The sequence below is a fragment of the Cnephaeus nilssonii genome (assembly GCF_951640355.1).
Source record: "Cnephaeus nilssonii genome assembly, chromosome: 11".
Lineage (NCBI taxonomy): Eukaryota > Metazoa > Chordata > Mammalia > Chiroptera > Vespertilionidae > Cnephaeus > Cnephaeus nilssonii.
In genome coordinates, this window is record NC_137082.1 from 47,804,632 (window position 1) to 47,830,547 (window position 25,916).

The 25,916-nt window shown below is 39.3% G+C and overlaps 1 protein-coding gene across 1 annotated transcript; it reads right to left on the reverse strand.

Annotated features, from left to right (window-relative positions):
* Window positions 1-9,806: 9,806 nt before the first annotated feature.
* Window positions 9,807-25,266, reverse strand: DSEL (dermatan sulfate epimerase like). Its single transcript, XM_079783772.1, has 2 exons — window positions 24,902-25,266; window positions 9,807-23,867 (listed from the first exon to the last, which is right to left on the reverse strand). The coding sequence occupies exon 2, from the start codon at window positions 22,961-22,963 to the stop codon at window positions 19,325-19,327; it is 3,639 nt and encodes a 1,212-aa protein (XP_079639898.1). The 5' UTR covers window positions 22,964-23,867; window positions 24,902-25,266; the 3' UTR covers window positions 9,807-19,324.
* Between the last annotated feature and the right edge of the window lie 650 nt (window positions 25,267-25,916).

Sequence of the window (25,916 nt, forward strand, 5' to 3'; positions counted from 1 at the left end):
AAACATGAACACTCTTTAATGCCAGATGTGAAGCAGTTTCTTCTAGCATGAAGTCACAATACATTAGTGACTCAGCAATGTGGCAGCCAGCACTCCGGAGATTATCTCTCTAACCTGCGGAGACAGACTGAGGGAATTAATGAGGTTTGGGTGAGAGTCAACTTAAATGTCTGCACAGAAAATACTGGCATAATATTTCCTAGCAGATAGACACATTTTCAAATTTGGTAATATAAGAGATACTAATTTTCCTTTTGATTATCCCAATAAAGCATTGCCAACTGATCAGGGCACCAAATACAGTTTGCCCTGTACCAAATGTTTGAATTTTTAAAATCATCTTAGTACTTCCATACCTGGAATCACACACACACACACACACACACACACGCACATACTCTAACATCAATGAATCTTGATTTTGCATATTTGTGAAAAATTATCGCCGAAACTGGTTTGGCTCAGTGGATAGAGCGTCGGTCTGCGGACTGAAAGGTCCCAGGTTCGATTCCGGTCAAGGGCATGTACATTGGTTGCGGGCACATCCCCGGTGGGGGGTGTGCAGGAGGCAGCTGGTAGATGTATCTCTCTCATCGATGTTTCTAGCTCTCTATCCCTCTCCCTTTCTCTCTGTGAAAAATCAATAAAATATATTTAAAAAAATTATCACCAAATTCAATTTTAATACAATAGTGTGAATTTTAGTTTCCCATCAAATATCAATACCAGAAAAAAAAAAACACATAAAACCCATTTATTTTATTAAAGTATAACTTAAGTATAAATAGATTTACAAAGTTAATGGTTGGAACTCACTACTGATGAAGGACTGAAGATACATTTTAAAAACACAAAAGCTCTGACTTTATGTTAGATAAATGTGCATTCTGTAAGGTTACTTGATTTACTTTAAATTCTTTTATTTCAGTCTAGTCAGTATACCTCTCTGAGACTTGATTATGAGTACAATGAAATCAAAACACTGCGGTCAAGGTAGACATTAACCTTTATGAGTGGCATTGCCATGTGTCCAATCTAAATTTGATAAATCAACAAGCAAAACCCAAGTTCATCCATCACATTAAAAAACCTTACTGACATACATAGAATTGATTCAAAATGAGCATGTAGGAGTTAGTATGGGGATTAACATTTCACTCATAACCTTTGATTAAAGTTGAACAACTAAAAAGCTATGACTGTAATAATACTTTCTATACTAATTACCCCTATGCACAATTTCAGTGAATAATATGAATAGTTTTTGTGACACTTTTTTTTCCAGTTGTATGTTTTATCTGATTATTGAAATAAGATTGTACTGTCTATGGAGTTTAATAATAAGATTGCTCCAGTTTCATTTTTCTCTTATAGTTCATTTTTTCTGGTAATTTTATTCTTTACATTTTGTTTGATTGTATTTTACAAAAGCATATATCACTGACAATTGGAAATTAAAAAGCAAAACTATCCCTTTCCACAGATGGTTTGAGAAATACTGCCACAAAATCCACCCCATATTAAAGATAAAGGAAAGTAGCCAAGGGACGATGAATAGTTTTTTCACATAAAAATCAAGTTGTATTGTAGCTAAAGGCCCAAAGAATGTTAACAAATATCAAACTGCAACGTGAAATAGTCTTTACTTAAGTCTTATAGTGGGCTGGCTCTTAGCCCTGTCTTATTAAAAACTTAATCACTGCCTGGCCAGTGTTGCTCAGTGTTTGACCCAGGAACAAAGAGCACATGCATGAGGCACATGCATGAGTTCCTGTTTGACCCAGGAACAAAGAGCACATCAGGGCACATTCATGAGTTTCAGGCTCGATCCCCAGTAAGGAGGTGAAGATTGATGATGTTACTCTCTCATCGATGTTTCTACCTCTCTATCCCTCTCCCTTCCTCTCTCTCTAAAAATATCAATAAAAACATATTTTTTAATAAAAAACACATAATAATCAGGAGGAAGACAGATAAAGATTATGCTTTAAGATTTGTAGATAGCATCACCTGGGAGTAATAACTAAAGCACTAGAAACAAAACCAAGAGAGAAAAAATGTTTTTGACCATTGGGTTTGATATGTAGAAACCAGATAAAAAGTTGTAGAAATCAACAGAAGTCTGGTACTTTTTAAACTCAGTGATATAGTTTCAGAAAAGAAGAAATCTGTTCCTTTAAAGCAGGGGTGGGGAACTTTTTTTCTGCCAAGGGCCACTTGGATATTTATAACATCATTCCCAGGCCATAAAAAATTATCAGCTTACAAATTAGCCTGCTATATTTGGTCAAACATTTAACTAATTCACCACTAATGCCTTGGCAGGGCCAGACCAAATGATTTCTTGGGCCTTATATAGCCCTCAGGCCAGGTGTTCCCCACCCCTGCTTTACTAGTAAACAAATGAGATTTGAATTGGACATATATGCATATTGTCACTAGCAGGATGAGGTTCCCAAAAATTCTAACACAAAGCAACACTCTTTTTGCAAAATAGGAGGTTAAGATGGGTATCAGGGTAATTCTGGCCTCATAAAATGAGTTTGGGAGTGTTCCCTCATATTCTATTTTTTGGAAGAGTTTGAGAAGGATTAGTGTTAATTTTTCTTTAAATGTTTATTAGAATTCCCCAGTGAAACCATCTGGTCCTGGGCTTTACTTTGGGAGGTGGTTGATTACTGATTCCATCCTCTTACTCATTATTGGTCTGTTCAGATGTTATATTTCTGCATGATTCAGTCTTAGGAGGTTGTATGTTTTTACAAATATATCTATTTCTTCTAGGTTGTCCAATCTGTAGGTGTATAACTGTTCCTAGTAATCTCTTACAATGCTTTGCATTTCTATGGTGTCAATTATAATTTCTCCTCTTTCATTTCTGCTTTTATTTATTGGAATCTGTTTTTTCTTGGTAAGTCTAGCTAAAAGTTTGTCAATTTTGTTTATCTTTTCTAAGAATGAACTTTTCGTTTTGTCAATATTTTCTGTTGTTTTTCCATTTTCTATGTTATTATTTTTGCACTAATCTTTATGTTTACCTCATCCTGAAAATTTGGGCTTAATTTATTTCTCTTTTCCTAGTTCTTTAAGATGTAACATTAGGTTGTTTATTTGAAATATTTCTTTTTTATTAATGTTGTCATTTAGCTATAAGCTTTCCTTTTAGAACTGCTTTTGGTGCATCCCATGAGGTTTTAAATGTTTATGTGTTCCATTTTCACTTGTATCAAGATAGTTAGTGCTATATCCCGTTTGATTTTTTCTTTCATCAATTGTTATTTCGGCAGTGTGTTCTTTCATTTCCCCCCATTTGTGAATTTCCTATTTCCTCCTGCTATTGATTTCTAGTTGTCTGTTTGGCTCAGCCAGGTGTTCCCCACCCCTGCTTTACTAGTAAACAAATGAGTAGATTTGAATTGGACATATATGCATATTGTCACTAGCAGGATGAGATGGGCAGAGCCACTGGCTGTGAGCAGGAATGCAGTCGGCCCAGACCAGAGCACTGATTGCTGAGCTCGTCTATCTGGTCCCCACTTGTCAAGCCTCACAGATTCTTCCAGCGATCCCCATAAGGCAAAAGCCAACGTGGCTTCCTAGGAAGCATCCCACAATGCTGGGAAAACTAGAAATCCACTTTGGGTTTTTCATTGGAGAATCCATGGGCCCAGGGGTCCTCTGGGTGTGGAAATGTGCCAGGCTTAGGGACCAGTAATGCAGTCAGAGTGAACCTACTCCTCTTACCTTTCTTGTGCTGTCCTCCAAAGTCTCTGGAATTGATGGAGGAGGGGGCGTTTCAAGCACACCCTGCATTCTGGGATTTTCGTAATAGTGTCCTGTCTATGGATTGTTGCTACTTGTTCTTCCTGTGAGAGAGACTGAACTCAGGGACTAGCTGTTTTTGAGGATTGATTTGTGATACCCTGTAGTTGAGGCTCAAGACACAAATCTGGGGGGGGGGGGGGACTTTTTATGTGAAGTGGCTTGCTGCCTTGTGGGCTAAAATTGCCCAACATGAGAAGGTGCTCAAGTCCAAAGCTGGTGGCAGCTCTTTTGGCTAAACTAGAGCAGGAGCCAGAGCCAGGACACCTGGTTCTGGTGTCACAGCTGCCTCCAAAGGCCACCATATTCTCTCATCAACTTTTAGTACAAAACCACTTTCATTCAATTAAGAAAAAACATGAATGCTTTTACTGCAAGTTGCAAATTTCAATCTGGTTATCACAGCCTCATAGTCATAGCTGGAAAGTGAGTTACATACTACAAAGTCTTATAAAATAACATTTCATTGACTATAAGTGACTCCATAAGCACCATTAGCAAGGAGCTTAGGTTAATCTTCATTGAAATATTTGGGCAAAATATTATTTGGTCAATATTAATCTGTGCTCAGGAAGGGATGCATAAATTTTAAATTATTCGATTTTGGAGTGACTTTTACATGAACATGAATGTTTTAAAAAAGAAATAAGAAACAAAAGTGGCGAAGTCAGCAATGAGACCTAGGACTCATCCTCTTCTGCATTGTGTCCCTGTCCTGCACTGACAGTGAGACAGTACTTTCAAAGATGTTTCTTTGACAGAAGTCTGTTTGAATAGGTCGCATCTCCATGCCCATGGTCCCTAGGCTGTGAATAGTTATCATTAGCATATCAAAAACCTTCCAAAGTGTTTGGAAGATTTTGTTTCTTTTATCTGCAGGTTTTCTCTGGAAGAAGCTAGTAAGGATGTATCCTGGGATATGAGTTTTATTTCAAGGTTATTGAAGTATCACAGAAGTGCAGTCAAGTGGAAATCTGGTGAATAATATCCAGAGGGCACTGCTAGCAAGATACTGCAAGAGTCTCAGGAAACTTGAGAAATGATGATAAACATTTTAAATTCAGTTTATCGTGGGGATAGAACATATATTTTGAAAGACAAACCAACACTGGTCCAAGTTTAATGATAAGTTGTAGATTTGTAACCTTCCAATTCACAATGTATACCTACCATTTTGCAGTAATAAGCTAGCACATTCAAGAGAGATTTTGAAACAGATAAAATAAAATTTATATTCAAGACCATTTAGGATATTCATGTGTTTTGGTTTAATAGTAAGCATCAGGGTAACTGTCAGGATATTTTCACCTACTGAATTTATCATTCACAATGTACTGTTAAAAGATAAACTGAGAGATATTAAGAATTTTGAGTTTACTTGAGCAAAATATCGATATGAATTGGGCAGCATTCAATCTAGCAGATAGAAGGAAGCTCTGGAATGCTGTACAAAATAAAAGGCTTCTATAGGCAGAAGGGAACAGGACAAGGAAGTTATACTCAGCAAAAATAAAAAGCAGGTTGGTTATATGAGGTCACTTTCCATGAGGGATGGCAGGGGTCTATCAGGCAGACGACCTAACTCGTGCTGATCAGGTGATTCCTGACTGACTGTTTCCCATTCCGTTTCTGGGCGAGCAGAAACTATAATTAAGATTCAGTTTGGTAATATGGGGTTTAGCACAAGTGACTACTTTGGGCCTGTTGTCTTGTTTTTAACATTACCTAGGTATTATTTTCTGCGGAGCCATACTAGGTGATCATAAAGATTCATTCCAACTCTGAAACTGTTTCTTTCTCCTTGAATACTGCCCATTATTTACTCTTGTCTAAATTGAAAACTCCTAACCAGATAAAGCCGCCTTAAGGTATACTAACTGAAAAGAACATACTTCACTAAAAAATACAAATGAATAAGTGAACGTACATGTTTTCATCACCCAGATTAAGAAAGTAAATATTATTTTATCTTGGAATTTCTGATGTGCCCCTAAGCAAGTTGGTCTTAGTGTCTAAAACTTAGCCATAAATGTGCACACTTACTCTTTGGAAGAACAAGAACACCATCATGGTCACACTAATGTTAGAAAGTCGGAGCAGGGAAAACCACAGAAAAGGAAACCATAGAAAAGCAGGATGAAATTCTGCAGATAAAGTCTGGTCAAATTTCTGGCAGCTCCAGGAAGTAGGATAGCATGCAGCAGACTCCAGGCACTGCAGATAAGGCTAAGAGAAGGAACATTTCATCTGCTGATGACAACAGGAAAGCAGAGTTTGAAGTTTGGGTTACATCAAGTCAACCTTCTAAAACACAAGGGTAAATAAACATCCCTGTAAACTTAATTCTGGGAGAATAGAAGGAAACTTACATTTGAAGAATTAATGGACAAAATTTCCCTCAATTTGGTAAAAGGCATACATTTACAGATTTAAGAACTTCATCAGTGTTAAGCAGAAAAAAATACAAAGAAAACAACCTGTAGACACATCATAACCAAACTGTTGACAATCAAGCTTAAAAAGAACATCTCCAAAGTGGAGATTTTTAAAAAAATACCAACACTTTAAAAGTAAATGTCAGCAATGATATGAATACCTGATGACTTTTCATCAGACACAATAGAATGCAGAAGATATTATAATAACATTTCAAAAGCCAAGAATATTTTCAACCTAGACTTCTATATCCAGTAAAGTTAAAGCAAAATGAAAATATTATCCAATGACAGAGTGAGAGACAGAGAATGCTTTGTCAGTACTTCTGTACTATAAGAAATTCTAAGCAAGTCCTCTAGACTGCAGAGAAATTAGTAATAATATACATATTATGAGCTAACTTTACCTAATTGACAATTTTACCTAATAGTATTAACATATTAAATCTTTCCAAATTTACAGAATATATTTATCAAGTTAGATCATATTTTAGGCATAAAAGAATCCCTAGTGAATCCTCTCCAACCACAATGAAATTAAATAATAAATTCAATAAGAGGATAGAGAGGAAAATTCTAAATATTTGAAAACTTAACACACACTTCTAAATATCCTATGGTTAAACAGTGACTAGTAAGAAAATAATAAAAAATATCTAAGAGCCTAAAAGCACTTGGCCTAGCCATATATGGGTCTGTTGCAATGGACCCCTCTTAAAAGCAGCTCACATAGTGTACTCAGGAGTAAACAACCTACACCTGAGGAGAATTCACTGCCATCCATTCTTTGTCATTGCCATCCATTCTATATGGGAAGCGAGGACAGTAGGAGAATCCTATCCTAAGAACAGAATGTGGAATAGTAAGTCCAGAGGGACAGTGGTTGAAAACTGTAATTCTGATATACTACATCCTCTTTTCTTTACAGCACATGTGTCTTAGACAATAACTACAACCCAGCTCATTGTCTAATTTGATGCTGGTGCTTACTTTGCTTCCTTTTGACCATTGGATGGGCTAAGGGATTAGATTGGGTTGTTTTCTGGCCATTTTAATTTTCTAGATGTTTCCTGGAATAATCTGGATCACTTTCCTTATTACTAGTTCACTTTAGCCATAATTGTCATTTTATAAGTGGTCATTGAAAGAAGGGAGAAAGAAATTAAATGTGTTCCTACTTCTATAATTTATAAAAAGAAAACTCTCAAAGTAAGTCTAATTATCAAATCTCTAAATAACTTCCTCCAAAATTTATGTTTCAGCTTAATTGAATAGATTTACTTGGAACTTAATTTGAACTGAATGGTCAATATCAAGTGCTGAATGAAAAGTTGTTCACATTTTTAAGCTTTTAATGATTATTGCTATTTATTTTTCATGGAAGTTCTGTAAACAGAAGCATTGTTTAATACCACCATTTTAAAAATTGAGAACATGCTATTAAAAAAAAAACACCCTCATTTCAAGTTGTTTTCATAATTATTGAGATGAACAGTTAATTTGCTTATAGGCATTTTACTACAGTTTCTAAATTTTATATCTAATCACCATAGGGTGAAAATACTTTGTTTATTAAAGTCCCTATATTGAATCCTCTGAGAATACTTAGGCCCTTAAATATTGAGAATATTTTATTGAGTTTTTAATTTGTTTCTTCTATTATTTTAAAACCATTATTCTAACAATGGATAGCACTGATAATCCTAAAAAAACAAAAACTCTCACCTGATATTTCAACCCAGAGGAAACCACTATTTACATTTGACCCATAATAATGTTTCTGTCTTTCCCTCTCTGAAATCAATAAAAATATATATTTTAAAAATGAGGTCATTTATAGTTATTTTCTAATTAAATAATAGGAAAAAAATTGTCTCAGGGTTGTCCTAATAAGCTACTACACATGTTCATTGATATGTTTTTTGCATCTGTTGGAATATTTTTTAATGTTAATTTTAGGGTGGTTTTTATTTTGTTTTTAAAATACATTTTTATTGATTTCAGAGAGGAAAGGAGAGAGATAGAAACATCAATGATGGGAGAGAATCATTGATCAGCTGCCCCCTGCACGCCTCCTGTTGGGGATCAAGCCTGCAACCTAAGCATGTGCCCTGACCAGGAACAGGGAATTGAACCGTGACCTCCTGCTTTATAGGTCTACACTCAACCACTGAGCCATGCCAGGTGGACTGGAAGTTTTTTATCTTGATATTATAATTAATGCCATAATGAACATACTTACATGTACATCTTTCCACATTTTTTCTTTTTTGTTTTCCTAGTGGGTAAGATGTTTGAAATAGAAATTCTGGACCAAAGAAAATCTTTGGTGGTGAAAAATAGGATTTTAAAAATATCTGGCAAATATCCAAATTATTTTTAATAAAGAATAGAGTACACTTATATTACAAAAGCTATTGCCATTTATTTACTTTTTGCTATATTTATCGATATCTCTTTTCTTTTTTGTTGGTTTATAAACTAAGATACAATACTGATATTTTGTTCATTTGAATTTATATGATTAATAATGAGATTGATAGTGTTTATATTTTTTGATCAATTGTATTTTTTGAGTTTTGGATTGTTCTTTATACAGAAACTACATTCTACTCCCTATTGTATAAACAAACAAACAAAAGAAACAGTGTTAACATAACCTAAGGTTAACATAAGTGGGTGCCTATTGACTTAAGATATATGCTGGACACACTGTGATAACAGTTGATTTCCTTACTCAGAGATGCCAGGACGTTTGTGAAAGTTAAGTGACGCATAACCCCTCCCTCTTCGTCAACTTTTGAAAGTAGAGAGGCCTTGAAAGTTGGTTCAGCATGATTCTGCAAGCCATATGTGCAAAAAAGGATGAGGCCCAGCATGTTTGGCTCAGTGGATAGAGCGTTGGCCTGCGGACTGAAGGTTCCCAGGTTCGATTTCCGGTCAGGTCACATGCCCAGGTTGCAGGCTCGATCTGGCGGGGGCCTGCAGGAGGCAGCCTATCACTGATTCTCTCTCATCATTGAGGTTTCTATCTCCCTTTCCCTTTCCTTCTTCTCTGAAATCAATAAAAATATATCTTGAAAAAAAAAAAAAGGATGAGAAAATACCTGAAATAAAATTGCCTTCAGAGGGAGTTTCAGGCTGCTAAGTCAGGTTCAGCAGAAATAACTAATAGGTTTTTCAGGGGGTGGGGATGGGTGGTTTGTGCTTAATATGTACCTAATATAGATCACTTTTCTAGACATAATAACAATGGTCTAGTAGGTTGTGCTTTTGAGAATAAAATTTAAGAAAGAAAAAAAAAAAAGGATGGCCTAAAATGAACTGGCTCTTTGTGTATGGGTCACCAATGTGACCTGCACAGAAATAGTATAAGCATGGGATTCTAGCCCCTATACACAAGTGTCATTTGTTGAGTTGGGCAGGACTAGTCATCTATAGTGACACTTTATACCAGTGAGAAGCACATTTTGGCCACATCAGATTATTGCTCTTTCTTCAGTTTATGTTTGGAAGTAGTCCTAAAAGCTTTTGACTAAGTCTCAAGGAATTGTAGACTTCTTATTTTCTTTCCTGTATTTCTTTGTCCCCCCATTTATTAGTAGAGGTAGGACAGACTTTAGGGAGAAATAATTTGGAGCTTAAGATACTAAATGTAAATAAAAGGAAAGTAATAGCATTGTGTTTTAAATGTCCTTTGGCTTCTTTTTCAGTTTCTAGCTAATTGTCATTCCCACTCACAAAAAGTAACCAGCACTGACACTGGCCATTAGACTATGCCATTCCTTCATCATCCACCTGTGTGTAGTCCTTCTCCACTTCACTTATTCTTAAGGATTTCATCTCCTGGTTCACTGTTTTCCTCCACTTCTGCCATTATCATTTGTAATCTCAATATCCATCCAATGTCCTAGTTTGCTTGCAATAATTCCAGAATTAATATATAGTTTAAATAATTATTTTCAATGCTCTTTTAATCTCACAATTATACTAGATATATCTTTGGATCACATTGTACATGGGTGATCCTTCCAATAACCAGATGTCTTTATTGACTCACTTCCTGTATCAGGTGCCAGCCAGTGACCCTCAATCTATGCTCCATGCATGTGGGGGGGGGGGGGGTCCTGAGACATTTTCACAGGGTCTGTGAAACCTTTTTATAGTATTGCAAAACATTTTATTTTAACTCTCTTTCCCGACCCCCCCACCCCCCCACCCCCCCACACAATTCTCAGATTTTCCAGAAGCAGATATGAAAGTCCAGGTGTAGTCTAACAGCCAAACATTTAAGATCATTTGTAAAAAGGTAAAACAGTGACACTCTTTCACAACTGTTGTGCTTTTAGAAAATATAGTCATTTTTAACAGATAATAATGCTCTGCCATATCATGCTATCATGGCATTACTGGTGTCATTTTAAAAATAAACCTATAAATGAGTATTTAAAAATCCTCAGTTCTGAGGTAGAATATATTAAATATTGCCTTCATGCATATAAAGCAAAAAGGTTTGTGAGCACTCAAGAATTTTTAAGAGTATAAAGTGTTCCCAAAAGAGTTTTAGAATTGCTGCCCTAGATTTATTAGCAATAATTGTAATGCCTCAATAATCTCAAATCCATGGATCATATTCTTTGAGCATTGTTTCCTTCCCATATTCTTGCCAGGGAGGATGTCCACTCCAACAGTCTTTGGTGCCACTAGAATCTAAATCCTTTATAACAGTGTCTCCTGGGTTTCTCATGAGCCTCTTTTCTCTCTGTACTGAGTACCTGCAAACAACTGTTCTCACACGCTTTTCTTCTGTCATCTCGCAATCAAACAACAACCATCTGGTCAATCCAGCTTCCCATTTCTTTCACACCCATATGGATACAGCTGAACAAGCAGCGATGAACCAGGGGGTGGGGAAGATGGGAAATAAGAGGGGCAGCAGAATGCCTTTTCAGCAAATTTAGGTCAATAAATGTGGAAAATTTAAAAAGGACAAATTCTTTAAAAACATAACTTACCAAAAATAGGCTTCAAATTAAATAGGCGAGCTAAATAAAATAAGCCTATCACCATCAAATTGTACACATAGTCAAAATATTCACACACAAAAACACACAACAGTCAGCTGGTTTTAAAAGTGAGTTGTAACAAACATTCTAGTATTAGATCACTCCAATCTTACACAAACACTTCTACAGAATAGAAAAATAGAACATCAGCAACTTATTTTATGTGAAAGATATATTGACTTCAAAATTAGACCAGTACAGTATGAGAAAATGACAAATGTTGATGTAAACATCTTCAGTTGATTATTAACAAACTCAATCTAGCTACATACACAAATATAATGATTCACTCTCAGGCTGATTTTATCATAGCCAACCAAGTTTGATTTAATCTCAAAATAAAATATTTTTTTCCTATAATACAGATAATATTTTCACACTAACAGATATAGGCAAATAAACATACAACTATCACAATAAATGCATCAGAAGCACTGAATAAATCCTATCATACATTGATGATAAAAAGTCATTTATCAAAGCAGGACTAGAAAGGAGTATCACCTCCAGATAAGGTGAGTCTATGAAATACACATTGCATCCATTGCTCAGTGGTGAAATCTGGAAGCACTGCATTCATGTGGGAACTGTGCAAGAACACTCACTATTACCAAATCCTTTCAGTATTTTACAGGAGGTCCTAACAAATGCAGTAAGAACATTAAAAAGTTATTGGTAAAAGGAAGGAAATACCATAATTCTCATAAATTACAGTTGCAAAAACATTTATTTCAAAAGAATTTACAAGTCAATTATTAAATTAGTAAGAAGAATTAATAAGGTACAATACAAATACACACAAATCAAATATATTTTCTATATACAATTGAACGTATAATTAACAAATGTCATCTACTGTAATAACAATATAAAGTGCTCAGAGACATCTATCAAAGGATTAATAAGTTTAAATAGGAGAAACATACCATGCTCATGAACAGAGATTAATTAATGTAAAGAGGTCAATTCTCTCAAAATTGATTTAATGCATTAACAATGAACATGTATTGTACTTTGTTTGTAAGCTTTGAGAAACTGTGCAAACTAAGTCTAAAATGCACTTGGAAGAACAAAGGCTTAAGAAAAAATGAGGAAAAAGAAAATAAAAAGACTTGCCTTGCCAGATTTCAAGGCTAACAAAATGACTATAGTAATTAAGACAGTGTGGTATTGTCAGTGGCATTATCAAATTTGCCAGTGGAATAAAGTAGAGAGCTCAGAAATAGACTCATACAAAATAGACAGCCTGATATGTTGTAGTGATAGCATCGAAAGGTAGTGGGAAAGAAAGGGGTTTCAATTTTTTCAGTCTAGGAAAACAGGTTTATTCATAAGGAAAAAAAAATCAGAATCAACACAACAATTAATATAAAGCAGATTAAATCCTAAAATATTAAAAGATAAAAATCTATGGCAGATAGACTCTAAAATGACCCCCATTGTTACACCTGGTATTCATGATTTCATGTAATCCCTTGGGTGTGAGGACTTGTGACTTGCTTCTAACCAAAGCTGATTGGGTGTCACTTCCAATTGAGCAGCATTGTTAGTAGTTTCTCTACTGATTCACTTCCATCCTGGCTTTCATGAAGTAAACTGTCATATGGAGAAGCCCATGTGGTCATGACTGAGGGTGGTCTTCAGCCAAAGGCTAGAAAAGAACTAAGGCTTTTAGTCCAAGAACCCACAAGGAACTGAATCTTGCCAATAACCATAGAGCTGGGAAGCAGATGCTTCTCCAGGTGAGTGTCAGATGCCAGCCAGCAACCTGATGGCAGCCTTGTGAAAGACCCACAGGAACTCTGAGATAATCAGTGTGTGTTGTTTTAAGCCATTAAGTTTGTGGTAATTTTGTTATACAGCAATAGACATCCAATAAAAGTATTAAGAGGTTTAGAGGAAAATAGAGGAGGCTATTTTTAGTGCCAAGACTCTGGAAAAGATTCTTTAATGAGACAAAAAAAAAAAAACCACTATAAATAATAAAAGAAAACACTGACATATTTGCTTACATTCAAATTAAGGACACCTGTGCAGCAAAATAGATTACACAAATTGTAGTACAAAGATCATGAAAATAGAAGCCAAAAAGTTATTCACAGCACATATAACCAAAAAATGTCTATTATTATTAATATATGATAAACTTCAATGAATTAATAAGAAAAAATGAACTTGAAAAATGGATAAAAGACACGAACATGGACTTCATTTCACAAAATACAGATGGAAAACAATAAGGACTATACATGTGCATGTGCTCATGCTCAGGTGCATATAGGCTATATGTCATTAATAATCAGAGAAGTGCAAATGAAAACAAAAATGTGACACCCAGAGAGGAAAGTATTAAAAACGCTGAAACTGTCAAGTACAAGAGGACATCGGGAACAACAGAAACTTTCCTATGATGGCTGGAGTGCCAATTTGTACAGACAATCTGAGAAATAATACCTTGGCATCGTCTAGAATAGCCGAGGGTGTGCTTTCAGCCCTGGATACATATACTAGGGAGGAGGCTGGGGCAGGAGTGGGTACGAAGGTTCCGGGTACAAACAAAACACAGAACATTCTTATATATCAAACATACTTGAGAATTTTTTATACAATGTTGGAATTTGCAAAAATTAGAAATATTCCCCAAATCCATCAACAGGATAAATGATACAGTATGGAATATTCAGAAAGTGGCATATGCATATAATGGAACACTACCATGTTGAAAATAAGTGGCCACCTACAAAATCAACATGCATCAGACAAAATTTTGGGCAAAGCAAAGCAAGTTGCACAATAATATATGCAGTATGTTACTGTTTACAAGAAGTTACAAAACATGAAAATAATCTACAATATGTTGATAAGGAGAGACATGTGTGGTGGCGCTATAAAGACAATCCAGGGAAGGGTAAATAGAAAATGCAGGATAAACATTCACCTCTGGGGTACTTGGTGGAAATAGGAGAATGTGATCATGGGAAGTCAGAATTAATTGTGCATTTCTCGGAGTAGAGGACATGTATACATGTTCATTTTAGTATCTTTTAGATCTTTTATGCCTGGCACCAGATTATAGAATATGTGAGTATATGAATTCTGATGCTAAGTCCCACCTCTGGCCACAGAAACTGATCAGTATCACAGAGGAGGGCTTCTCTCTTCCCAGGTGGGGTCAACATGTTAATGGAACCTATTTTGCATATCCATAATGCCTATGGTTTGATAAACGGGCGCAGCAGAGCAGGCACACTCCAGAATCAACACAACAGTGTTTTCTAATTCACATACAGTGAGCCATAGCAGGATGTGGACAGCAATATCCAAGAAAAACCAATCATAGCAAAGGAATCCCTGTCTATCAAGAGTATGAGCCCCACTCTCACAGGTCTGTGGCACTTGGTCCCAATGCAGAGGGTACTTTTCATTGGGAGGCTGAGTTTCTGGCTGGAGGCTCTGGGATTTGCTCCTGGGACCTCTTCTACAGCCAAGGGAGACAGAAAGCATCCAAGCGTACAAAGCACCAAGCAGAGGATAACATTCTTTTAGTCCAACCCAAATTATATGTGTGAATGACATGTGAGTTAACAGGAAAAACATTATTGTATATAGATTAATTTTTATTAAATGTGCTGGGGAAGTTGAGTGAGAGGCAATAGGAAGAGGGCACATGTCAGTGCTTCTGTTCTGTTTGCATGTCTCTGTGGCAATCAATGGCAGGTGCCATGACAACTAGAGTCAAAGCCTAAATAAGAAAAGAATAGGTGGTGATCTTTATTCAAATTTACCAAAAAAACTCCCTCTTTAAACTACTCTTTCCTCATAACCGCAGTTTCAGAAATAAACCGTGTCAACTACAGCACATAAAAGATTTTCTGATGCCTCTCATCCAGTGGTCATCTCTACCTGCCTGCCTCTCTTCTCCTTGATAAATTTTGAAGTCTCTAGAGATTGCCAGTTCCTTACAGAGTAGGGTCATAGTCCACCAATTTTTGTGGACTATGACCCTACTCTCTGTGCAAGTAATTAACTGAACACACACATTACCTTGATTAGTTCTTCCCTCATACTAATCAATACCTGGACATAGCCAAAAAAGTATGGTAAACAATGAATTAATTGTAAACTCACTCAACATTATTTCACAAAGCATATTCCCCATAGAGATAATATGGGTTTCAAATTTATCTGTAAAATAAGTACCACATTGAGTTCTTTTGAGGATTGTAATGAGATACATGAAAACTTATGGTTCAATTTGTAGCACATATTGAGACTAATTCATGATATATGCTACATCTCTTTAAAAAAAAATCTTCCCTGTGCCAACCTCATGCATCACTGACTTAGAATATCTCAAGCAACCTGCAAGAACCTCTTTTTAGATTCTAAAAAGATTTAGAAAGATCATACTGGAAGATCTTTCCAGTGGCAGGAGGGACAGATCGAGAGCACAAGTACATGATATAGGGATGTTCTTGCCATTTAGTAAGTTGGGAAGATGTATGCAGAAGACAGTGCAAGTCAGAGACAGAACTTGGAAGTAAATTAGAAGAGTAGAGGCAAGGCTTGCCCACCCTTGAATGGTGCAAGTTTAGCGGCTGAAAGTGTAGGACTATATGTCAATATGCACCTGCATCTCCCATTGTCTGCCTTCTCAGCTCCAGACAGAATCCTAACAGTTACCCAAGACCTAAAGAAGAGGGCTATTACAAATTCTCCCAACCACAGTCAACTTGCTTTTAGCTTTTTATTTACCTAGTAAGAGAGGATTCTTATTATACAGGTAGTTCTAATAAACTAGTTTATGATCAAACATAGCAATTTTTAAATCATTGTTAATACTGACTCATAGAAAATTGAATATGATATACTTTATATATCAGAACTGTGTAGGATCTGTGATAATGCACCCCAAACTCTACTGATAAATGACATAAATTACAAGTGGCCAAAAGGAGGGGTACCATGTCCACAGAAGAAGCAATTAAAACATACTTGTGTGTGTGGAGTTCTTGTTTGAATATATTCGCTGAGGGTGATGTGGCCAGTCCTCTTCCATGCCTGGGAATTTGACATAACCATCCCATTCTTGCCAGTCATTTATTACTTCTTCCTGTCTAAAACGTCGATCAAATGTCTAATATATGGGGCCTAGGCCTAATATGTATGCATTCTTGTGTCATCTGCTTAAAACTTGTGCCTCTCCAGGTTTCCATAAATTAAGCTGCATAGATTTACCTTTTTTTCTTTTGAACAGATTCTCCCATTTCCTATCCTTCCTGGAATTTTTATTACAGTAAATTCAACTCTGGGTAGAGCACATTCCATCCAAAATGAGTAATTAACATTATTTCACTTTGGAAAAACAGATTATTATCTCTATATTTACTTATGTTACTTGTGTCAGCAAAACACATTCTTTCAAAGTTTCAAGACTTAATTGCTCTTATTTTAATAAGAGCTTTTATCTCAACTGGGCTGAAGTTTGGGGAAGTTAATGAAGGGATTGAATTTACAGAGAGGACATTTTGTTTCCTTTGGAAGAGTCACATAGTGATCATTGCTGCTTTATTTTTAAGATGATAAGAGTAAGTGTAGAGTCTGGTTGAATTTTTTCCTATGTAACACCCTTAAGAGTGTAGGACCTGGGTGTTTGGGGAGAGTCAGTCACCTTAGGTATTGAGATGACAAGGCAGGGGTCCCCAAGTATGAACATATGAACATATGCATGCATGTTCAATGCCTCTCCACATAGAATATTCCTTACAGGAGAAGCTGCAAATAGGTCTTCCCCTTCAGCAAACTTTCCCTTGGGGCAGGAGTGGGTGAGTTCAGGGACAGGAAAATTCACCTTGACATTGCTGGAAAGGAGGAGGTGCAAGTTAGGATACACTGTGAAGCTCATTTTATTAACCACATCACTTTCATTAGCTATCAATAACATGTTCCCACATTCATTCACAGAACTACTCTTTTTCATTTTCCCCTTCTTTCCTCCACATAATGAATGAACCTGGCTCTCTTCTGCCCATGGGCACATTTCTATAAAATTTTAGAAGGCAGTAGTATAGCCTCCATTCTCTTATTTGTTACCTCCACACATGTCTAATTCTTACCTTGATCAGACCTAATATTACTGCCAACCCAAAGCCTTTTTATTGGATCTCATTTGAGATCCCACATCCTGGGAATTGAAAGCAAACAGTGAGACTCTGACCAATTATGAAAATAGTGTTAACATCTGTGTAGCAATTTTACATGCCTGTTGATAACCCTCAAATAGGAAGGTTATTGTCTTCCTCGGCAATAACAGTGTAGATTCAGGTCTTCAGTTGCCCTCTCAACCTATGTTAATATGACTTTCATTCATTTTGACATTGTAGAGAAAAAGTCACGGGAGCTCCGGGAAGAAAGTGGATATAAGCAGAGTAGGAGTGGCCTGCATTCATTCACACTATATGGGGGAAAATGACAGCCAAGTGAGGCTTCGCTGGAATGGAACATATCCACAGCTTTATCACTCTACAGGCACATTCTGACACAATAACAAACTACTGAGAAAGAACCACTTTTATCTAGGTCAGAATAACAGACTCCCAAGTGTTAGAGAGCTTGGGGGGAACGACAGTTTGCACCATCAGGAAGAAGACTGCAATCTGCACAGAGATTTCATCAAGTCTCCACGCTGCCTAATAGTTTTCATCCAGTACATTGTAATTACTCCACTGGCTTCTACTGGCACAGCATTTGGATTTCAGTGCCTACCAAAAGAAAATGAACCGCATTCGATGACGACTACATTTATAATAAGATGCAGATGGTAAAGGAAACAGATGCTTCTGACATCATCCCCCATTTGTCCACACTGGCAGTCTGTAAACTCATTCAAAGGATGCGAGACAAGTCAGGCAGTTTTCCAATTCTGCTTCCAGTCTAAAAAAAAAACAAAATGCAGCCTGTGGTGGCCCAGCTTCCTTTGAGTCATACGGTGATAATTCCACAAAGAGAAGTTTCATTCTAAGTCTGCATTAGGTTTTAATGCAAAATTAATCATCAGGGGGGAAAATCCCCGAAAATACAGGGAGTTTAGCCATCAGTAAATGCGACTGATTTTGCACGACAGTGACAAAAAAAAAAAAAAAAAAAAAAAAAAAAGGACAGGATGGGAGTGGTGTGATGCTAGCAGCTGTGGCTTCAAGGAGGCAATACAAAGAAAGGAGTTTTACACAGACAAGCAGGTCGAAAATACTCCACCAGCCCTTGGCACCCAGATTATGCAAAGACTGATTCCATTACTTCAAAGTAGAAAACATTAAGGAGGCTGTTTAGGTCAGTTTCTGACCTGCAAAAAACCATATTCCTTCTGTATGTCCATCTGTATTTTATAGAAGGAACCCTATAGTTCAGATAGAAGTTTTCACCATTTCCCCAGTGATATCACTAAACATTAGACACAGTAAAGGATTTATTTTCTTGTGCAGGATAAACATGTTAGAAGACCTTTTATAAAAAGCTAAGGAACTCCTGTAGTCCATCTTGAAAGCAAGAGATGCTTGGGTAAAACAACAACTGAAGGTATTGAGCAGTCTTTGAGGTTCCAGGACACATCAGCACAGTTGCAGATGAAGAGAGTTAAGACAAAAACTTTAAAAATCTTCCTATCTTTCCTGACCACAATAGAACTTCATCCGCACCTCTGTAGTGGAAGCACTTTAGCAGAAAACAATTCAGAAACAAAGGCAAGAAAGTATTAACAAAATAATTAAATCGTGCTCCGCCAAATACGGTGTCTACTTTTAAAATAATCTCTGTGCAAGTAATTAACTGAACACACACATTCTCTCCTCCCTCTCTCTCTCTCTTTCACACACACACACACACACACACACACACACACACACACACAAACACACACAGTACAAGAATAAACAAACTCTTCTAATCCATGTCCACAAACTGGGTTGGAAAGTATTAGTGCAAATTTCTGCTGACCTGCAGCACTCAGTCCATAAACTTTGGATATCCTAGACGGTCCATCAGTGTCCAGCAGATGTTTTCAATCTGTTTAATTTTATCTCTAGGCAAGTTTTGTTTCCAAACATTAGTATTACTTGGCGATATTTCCCCTTCATAGGGAAGATTGAAAAGGTTCGTGGAAGTGGCAAACAATATTTGGTTTAAACTAGCAGGAGACAAAGGGATGCCAAGGAAGGCAAAAATCCTTTCAGTGGTTTTCTGGGGGAAATGCACAATATCTTCAAACTTGATCAGCTGGTAGCTGGTAGGTAGCAAATCTGCGTTTATTCTCAGGGCTGCTGCTGTGTGTGCCAGCCACAAATGAGACAACAGGGAGACTGCGTTAGACTTGGGTTTTGATAATTCTTTCCTTAATGATTCATACTCCGGAGCATAGCCCAAATTTAAGCTACATCTGCCTCTACCTCCCTCTACTTTAAACAGTTTAGCTAAGCGTTCTGGTATATTCTTCAGAGAGTAAAGATTTGGTTTGCTACTGTAGAGCATTGAATAAATCCACGCCCGAGGGTCCCTTACTACATACAATGCCCTCAGCGAAGATCCCAAAACTTCCTGAAAAAAATGAAGCTTTAAAGTCCAGCTCCCACTGCTTAGACTGAGCACAGGCCGTGCGCTCGGGAAATAAACCAGGTGTCTCCTCAAAGCCCTAATGTATTCAGCATCTCTATCAAAGGCGCCTTTCATTCTACTTCTTTGTTCCGACAAAGACTCTCTCCTTTTCGGTTTTCTTTTCTTGTCCTTATTCACTGTAAAATATTGGGCCAGTTTACCCCTACTGGATTCATGCAGATGGATGTTTTGCAAATGCAGTTTTGTATCTTGGACTAAAGACTGCAACCAGCCTCGGAGCAGACGGAAATGCACACTGTGGATATCTGATGCCTTCCATTCGCAGGCGTCTACAAAGGAGTCGATTTCAAATTCTGTTTCAGGGATATCAATGTATGCGGTGGGAACCCTGATGTAGAGGAAATCACTACTGTTGAAAAATAGCTGTTTGAGAATTTCAGCTCCCGAACCAGGAAGTGAGGTAACGACAACATCGGGACGATCAACGTGGTGCCCTTGGGAAGACACAGACTTGGCGCTGGCCTCCATCTCCGTCCTTGCCCATTTTGCACAGATGGGCTGAGTGCAAGTGCTCCACACATCCAGGAGCTCGATAAACCACAAGACAACAACAAGTATCAGGACCCATCGCATTAGCTTTCGAAAAGAAAGGTAAAACCGCCACTGAAAAGTTAAAATCAGCAAGCTAATGCACAAAATCAACCCAATTGCTATATTAAATTTAAACCCAAAGGGGAAAATAACTTTTTCCTGTCTTACGGGCCTTACTATGGCTTGAGAGCCCAAACCAAATCGGGTGATTTGGCCCTGATCAGCCACATTGGCAAAGCCACCAAATCCCAGGTAATTGAATCTTGTGTTCAGGTTGTAGTAGTCAGTTACAATGGAGACCACATGTTCAGTATTGTTGACGTTGAGAGAAATCTGAAGTCCAGAGTTGGAATTATCAGTAAATCTGCAGCTGGAAACATTGACATATGGCCCATAAAAGACATACGCAATTCTGGTGATCGTGGATTCCATCTGAAATGTAACGTTAACAAACTGGGTCCACCGTTTCTTAAATTCAGCAGCTTGCTCTGCTTCCTGTATACTAGCAACGGGGCTACTGCCATGGTGATCAAACCAAAACATTTTGTAGTGTGCATCCCACACGTCCATCATGGCGCCGTTATACTTGTTCATAAACCTGTAGGGGATGTACTTAAAATCAATATCCAGGTTATGAAAGAAGGCACTGACAGATTTTATCGGGGAATCATCTTGCTTCTCAATGTGATCGACAACTAGCAAAGTTTGAGAATTTAGGAGAAGCAGAGCACGATACACGCTTTTCAGTTTCATTGCTGAAGAGTAAGCAGACACTGCCTCCCCACTCACAAAGATCATTTCCCCATGTTGAGAGGCAGTAATGATTTCCCCTGCTGCGTCACCAACCTCCTCACTGGTCCACTTGAGCCACTGTGCACATTCTCCCAGTTGACCTTCCCAGGGCTTGTTACACTGGCTCGTGGGTGATGGCGCAAACACCAATACGTTGTTAAGGTGGCTCAACTTGGGTCCATAGAGAGCTTCGGAAACAAATACTTGCCCATTGGGAGCAAAAGTAAATGAGTTCTGATCTGGATGCTCATGTCCTGGGTTAAAGCTTCTCCACCCATCAATCCAGGAGTATGGCTGAAAGTGAACTATGTCATACACAGCTCGACCACCTAGTTTCCCAGATTTAAAAGACACAAAGGTATTGGTCTGGGTATTTGGCAACCCAGCCCCATAAGTGACAACACCCCAGTTAGGGAATGTGTGCATTTTTGCAGTACCATATTCAGCAGGAGGCTGTGGGGTGAGCTGGGGATCATACCAGATGTATTCAGTGTGAAGAGTGCTCCACCTCTGGGCAGTGGAGGGGACCATTGGTCCATCTTTAGGTCGGTGCCTTCTAATTTGCTGAGCTAACCAATTCCCAGCTCCATTCTTTAAGATGAACTTATCCAAGAAAACCAACTGGCTCTCTGGACCATAAAACCAATTATAATTGGAATCTGCTATACCCACAGTTCTTTGGAAGCCCGGTAAAAGGGTGGCATAATAGAACCAAAAGTGCATTTTTAACCAGTTATTATCCAAGTTGTTGATATTAAAATGGCGCTGGGCCAGGAAAACATACTGTGTGACTGATTTAGCTGTGTAGCTTCCATACGCCACACCTTCATCCAAAGAACCATCGACAATATGATTCAAGAGAAACATGGTCTTTTCCATCACATCTACTACAACTTGTTTCCATAAATTTACTTTAGATTCTTTTTCCACCCCCGTCACCAAAGCCCCGGTGAGCAGTGCTATCATATTAGTAGCTTGGTGGTTATGAAGAAGTTGTTTGCCCCATGAGCGGACCTTGGAATACTCATACATTTCCTCGGTCACCACCCATATTTTTTCCAGGTATTTTTGTCTTCGATGATCATCTAGTAAGTTATATAAAAAGTCAAAGGCAGTGGCAAAGCCTGTTAAGGAATGGCCAACCGGGACCTCATCCCCTGGTGCATTCTCAACTAGCCAGTCTTTGTAGCCAACCATCCTGTCCATATATTCCAAGACAAATTCAAAGGCAACTTTGTCTTCTGGGCATAACAAACAGTACAATGCTAAAGGAGGCAGGTTGTTACCATAAATTTCATTCCACTTGGCAGCAAAGTCAGCATGCTTGGGTGGAGGTAGGTAGTATGTTGGGTTGGACAGCATAACTGTCACTGCGCTTCTGAGAGCTCTGAAAAGGTGCACATGGCTCGTGCGAGACTTTTGTCTCATTGCTTGGATTTCTCCCGCATCGAAATACAAACTTGGATGAAGCATACTTTTCTTCAGCTTTTGGTTGGATCTGAAATCTTGCACTTTCTGTGTCTTAAACTGATCTATGTCGTCTGCAAAAACTGCCCAGTCAGAGTAATTGCTTAGAGATTCCTCAAAAGTAGAGAAAGCAAACATCACTAATGCTAAAAATAAGAAATGTCCTGTAAACATTAGCGCCATGATCCATCAGGGATCCTTTCCTCAGGCAATCATGTCAAACAGAGCGCTCAATGTGGCTCCCATCTGCTCAGGATAAAACACCCATTTAAGGCCTTGATAAAACAAAGACTATATAAATCGCTTATGCTGTGAAATCCAGCTGATCGTTGGCTCCTTCAAAGCAAATACCATTGCCAAAAAGAGAAACCTTACACTGTATATCTGTGTCTCTAACACAGTTTTGCTTCCAACAAAACTTCAAGGAATGTTAAATCCTCTAGTTTTTCCATATCACAGAGCAAACAGTGATATAGAGAGTCAAACATACTATGACTTTAGGATTTATTTCCTTTGCATAAACTTCACATGAAGTATCAAAACACACATTGTTTTAAAAGAAAAACAAAAGGGAAGAAAAAAAAGCACTCCGAACTCCAAATTAAGCCATTCTTAGCATAGGAAACCATCGCCGGAAATAAAGTCCCCAGACGGGAGTGATGCCCTTGTGTGTGTGTCTACCCAAAGAAAGTGACGAAGTACCGAAATCCTTGGGGTGGACTCGGTTGTTTTTCTTCTCAACTTTTTACATTTCTGGCTTTGAGAATTTTTTCTTCTTCGGTTTTGGGAGAAAAACATTCTCAACAAGTGTCCAAAGCCCTACCTGGTTTTAAAAATCTCAAAATTCCTGCCCTCATTTCAAATCTGTCTTTTTCAGGCCTTCTTGCTTATCAGCCTATTATGCCCCAGAGGAAGCATTTCCGTGTCTTCTTTTATCAGCTTCATCTGTACAGCTAGAAAAATCTAATCTCTTCAGCCACCCAGGTACATCTCTTCCAATCATGAAGTAACCACCAGCTGGGAAAGAACACTCCCCTTTCACCAACAATGACGGCTCTTTTCTGTTCCTTTTTCATGACATTCCTTTCTGGGAGGGGGAAAAAAAAAAAAAACACACAAAGAAATTCTCTGAGGCTACAGGCATGCTGGGAGTGGATATAAACTGATATCGCAATTCGTGTACTGGACAGAAATTTTGGAATCACAATAAAATCTGTTATTAAATACAATATAAGTTAATTCAAGTGATTCTTTTTTTTATTACTATTATACTTTTAAATGCACACATTAGGATAACAAAGAATAGTGGCAGATGACAAGCAGCTACAAGATATAACTTTGCCAGACGGTATTTATTTTAACTGTGGCTGGCTTTAGCCATTTTAAAATGTTTTAAGGGGGTGAGGGGTAGTGAAGGGTGGAGGGGGTTCTAGTGTATGGTGACTAAGGGAAGGAGATTTGACTTTGGGTGTTGGGCACACCAGCCAATATACAGATGATGTATCATAGAATTGTACACTTGAAACCTATATAGCTTTATTAAGCCATGTCACCCCAATAGATTTAATTTAAAATGTAAAATAAATAAAATGTTTTTATTCAAATGCAGTTTACCCAGTGAGTCCTGCTATGATTCTTGTTGTTTCAGGCACAAACGACTCAGTGATAAAAAGCAAAAGTTGCAAGGACCTTTTTAGATTCTGGTTGAGGGTTTAGCTTTCATGGGATCAGAAGGTGCCCCTGTAAGGGACCAGTCACTTTCCTCAAAGGAGAAATCATGACAATGTGTGGGAGCAAAGAAGGGCAGGCAGTTCCGCTCCCACCTCTCACCTGTAGCCTCGTTTCCCGTCCTCGTAAGGAACCAGCAGAGGGAGCTCACACCCAGACTTAAGGAGTCCCTGCGAGTCTTCGGATGGGAAGAACCTACCCAAGTTTCAGTCCTGGACAAGTCTCCCCTCCGTGGGAAACGTTAAACCGAGGAGTTTTCCTGCTCGGCCCCGCCTGTTGCATTTTTTAAATACGCTCCCTACCAACCTGCCGCCCCCATCCTGCGCTTCCCGCTCCCCGAACTCTGCCGGTGGTTTGGGGACAGAAGACCCCTCAATGGTCAAGTCCACTCACCTTCGCAGATCCGGACAGGGTCCTCCGGCAGCGCTGGGCCCACTGCGGCGGAGGTGGGGAGTTCGAGAGAACTGCTGCGCGCAGGAGGCCTGGCCGTGCGGCTCCGCGCAGGGTCCCCTGAGCCCCGGACCCCGGGCCCCGCGCTCCCGGAGCTCCAACAGGCTGCAGCCCCGCGCCGGTCCCCCGCCCCGCGCGGACACGCTTGCCCTCGGGGAACGCCGGACGTTCCCGGGCCGCCCGGGACCGCGGGAGGCAGGTCCGCGCGCGCGGAGGGCGCTCGCGGGGACGCCGTGTCCAGCGGGGCGCCGGCGTCCCCAAGCCGCGATGCCCGAAGCCGCCGCCGCCGCCGCCGCTCCTCCGTGCCAGCTCCGGCCGCGCGGCCCGGGGAGGGCGAGAGACAGCTACGCGGGCCGGGGGCGGGGCGGGACCAGACAGGGGCGGAGCCTGGGCGGGACCTGGGGCTGGGGGGGGGCGGGGGAGAGTCGAGTCTGGGATGGGCGGGGCCTCGGGCCGGGGCGGGGCCAGAGGGACTGGGTGATGGGGATGCGGGGCTGGGGCGGGACCGGAGCCGGAGACGTCGGGGCCGGGGCGGAGCCGAGCGCTCTCCTATCCTATCCGGAGGGGCTCGGGGCCCGCGCGTTCCCGGCTGCCGGGGCTGCCGGGCGCTCCGGGACCACGGGATCTCCAAGCCGGGACTTGCGGGTGTGTGAGCGTCTGAAGTTCTCGCCCGCCTGCCGAGTCCCTTTGGTGATGGGGCGAGGACCACTGTAACGGGGCTGGGGGTGGGAGAAAGATGGAGGAAGCTCTGGGCAGGAGGACAAATGGGAGAAGCGGGGGCTGGTGGGGTGCGGCGGTGGGTGTCTGCCATCACCCTGTAGGAAGAGCGAGGGCTGAGGCGGGGAGGGATGACAGGCAGTCTGGCTGAAGTTGCTGGCATAGAGGAAAGCAAAATCAGTGTACCAGAGTAATATGAGAGTGACTTCAGGGGCACAGATGCTAAAGATCAGGGGCAACC

What these genes read in the sequence shown, in the direction of transcription:
- DSEL (XM_079783772.1), bottom strand. Translation starts at nt 22,963, where the DNA reads ATGGCGCTAATGTTTACAGGACATTTCTTATTTTTAGCATTAGTGATG.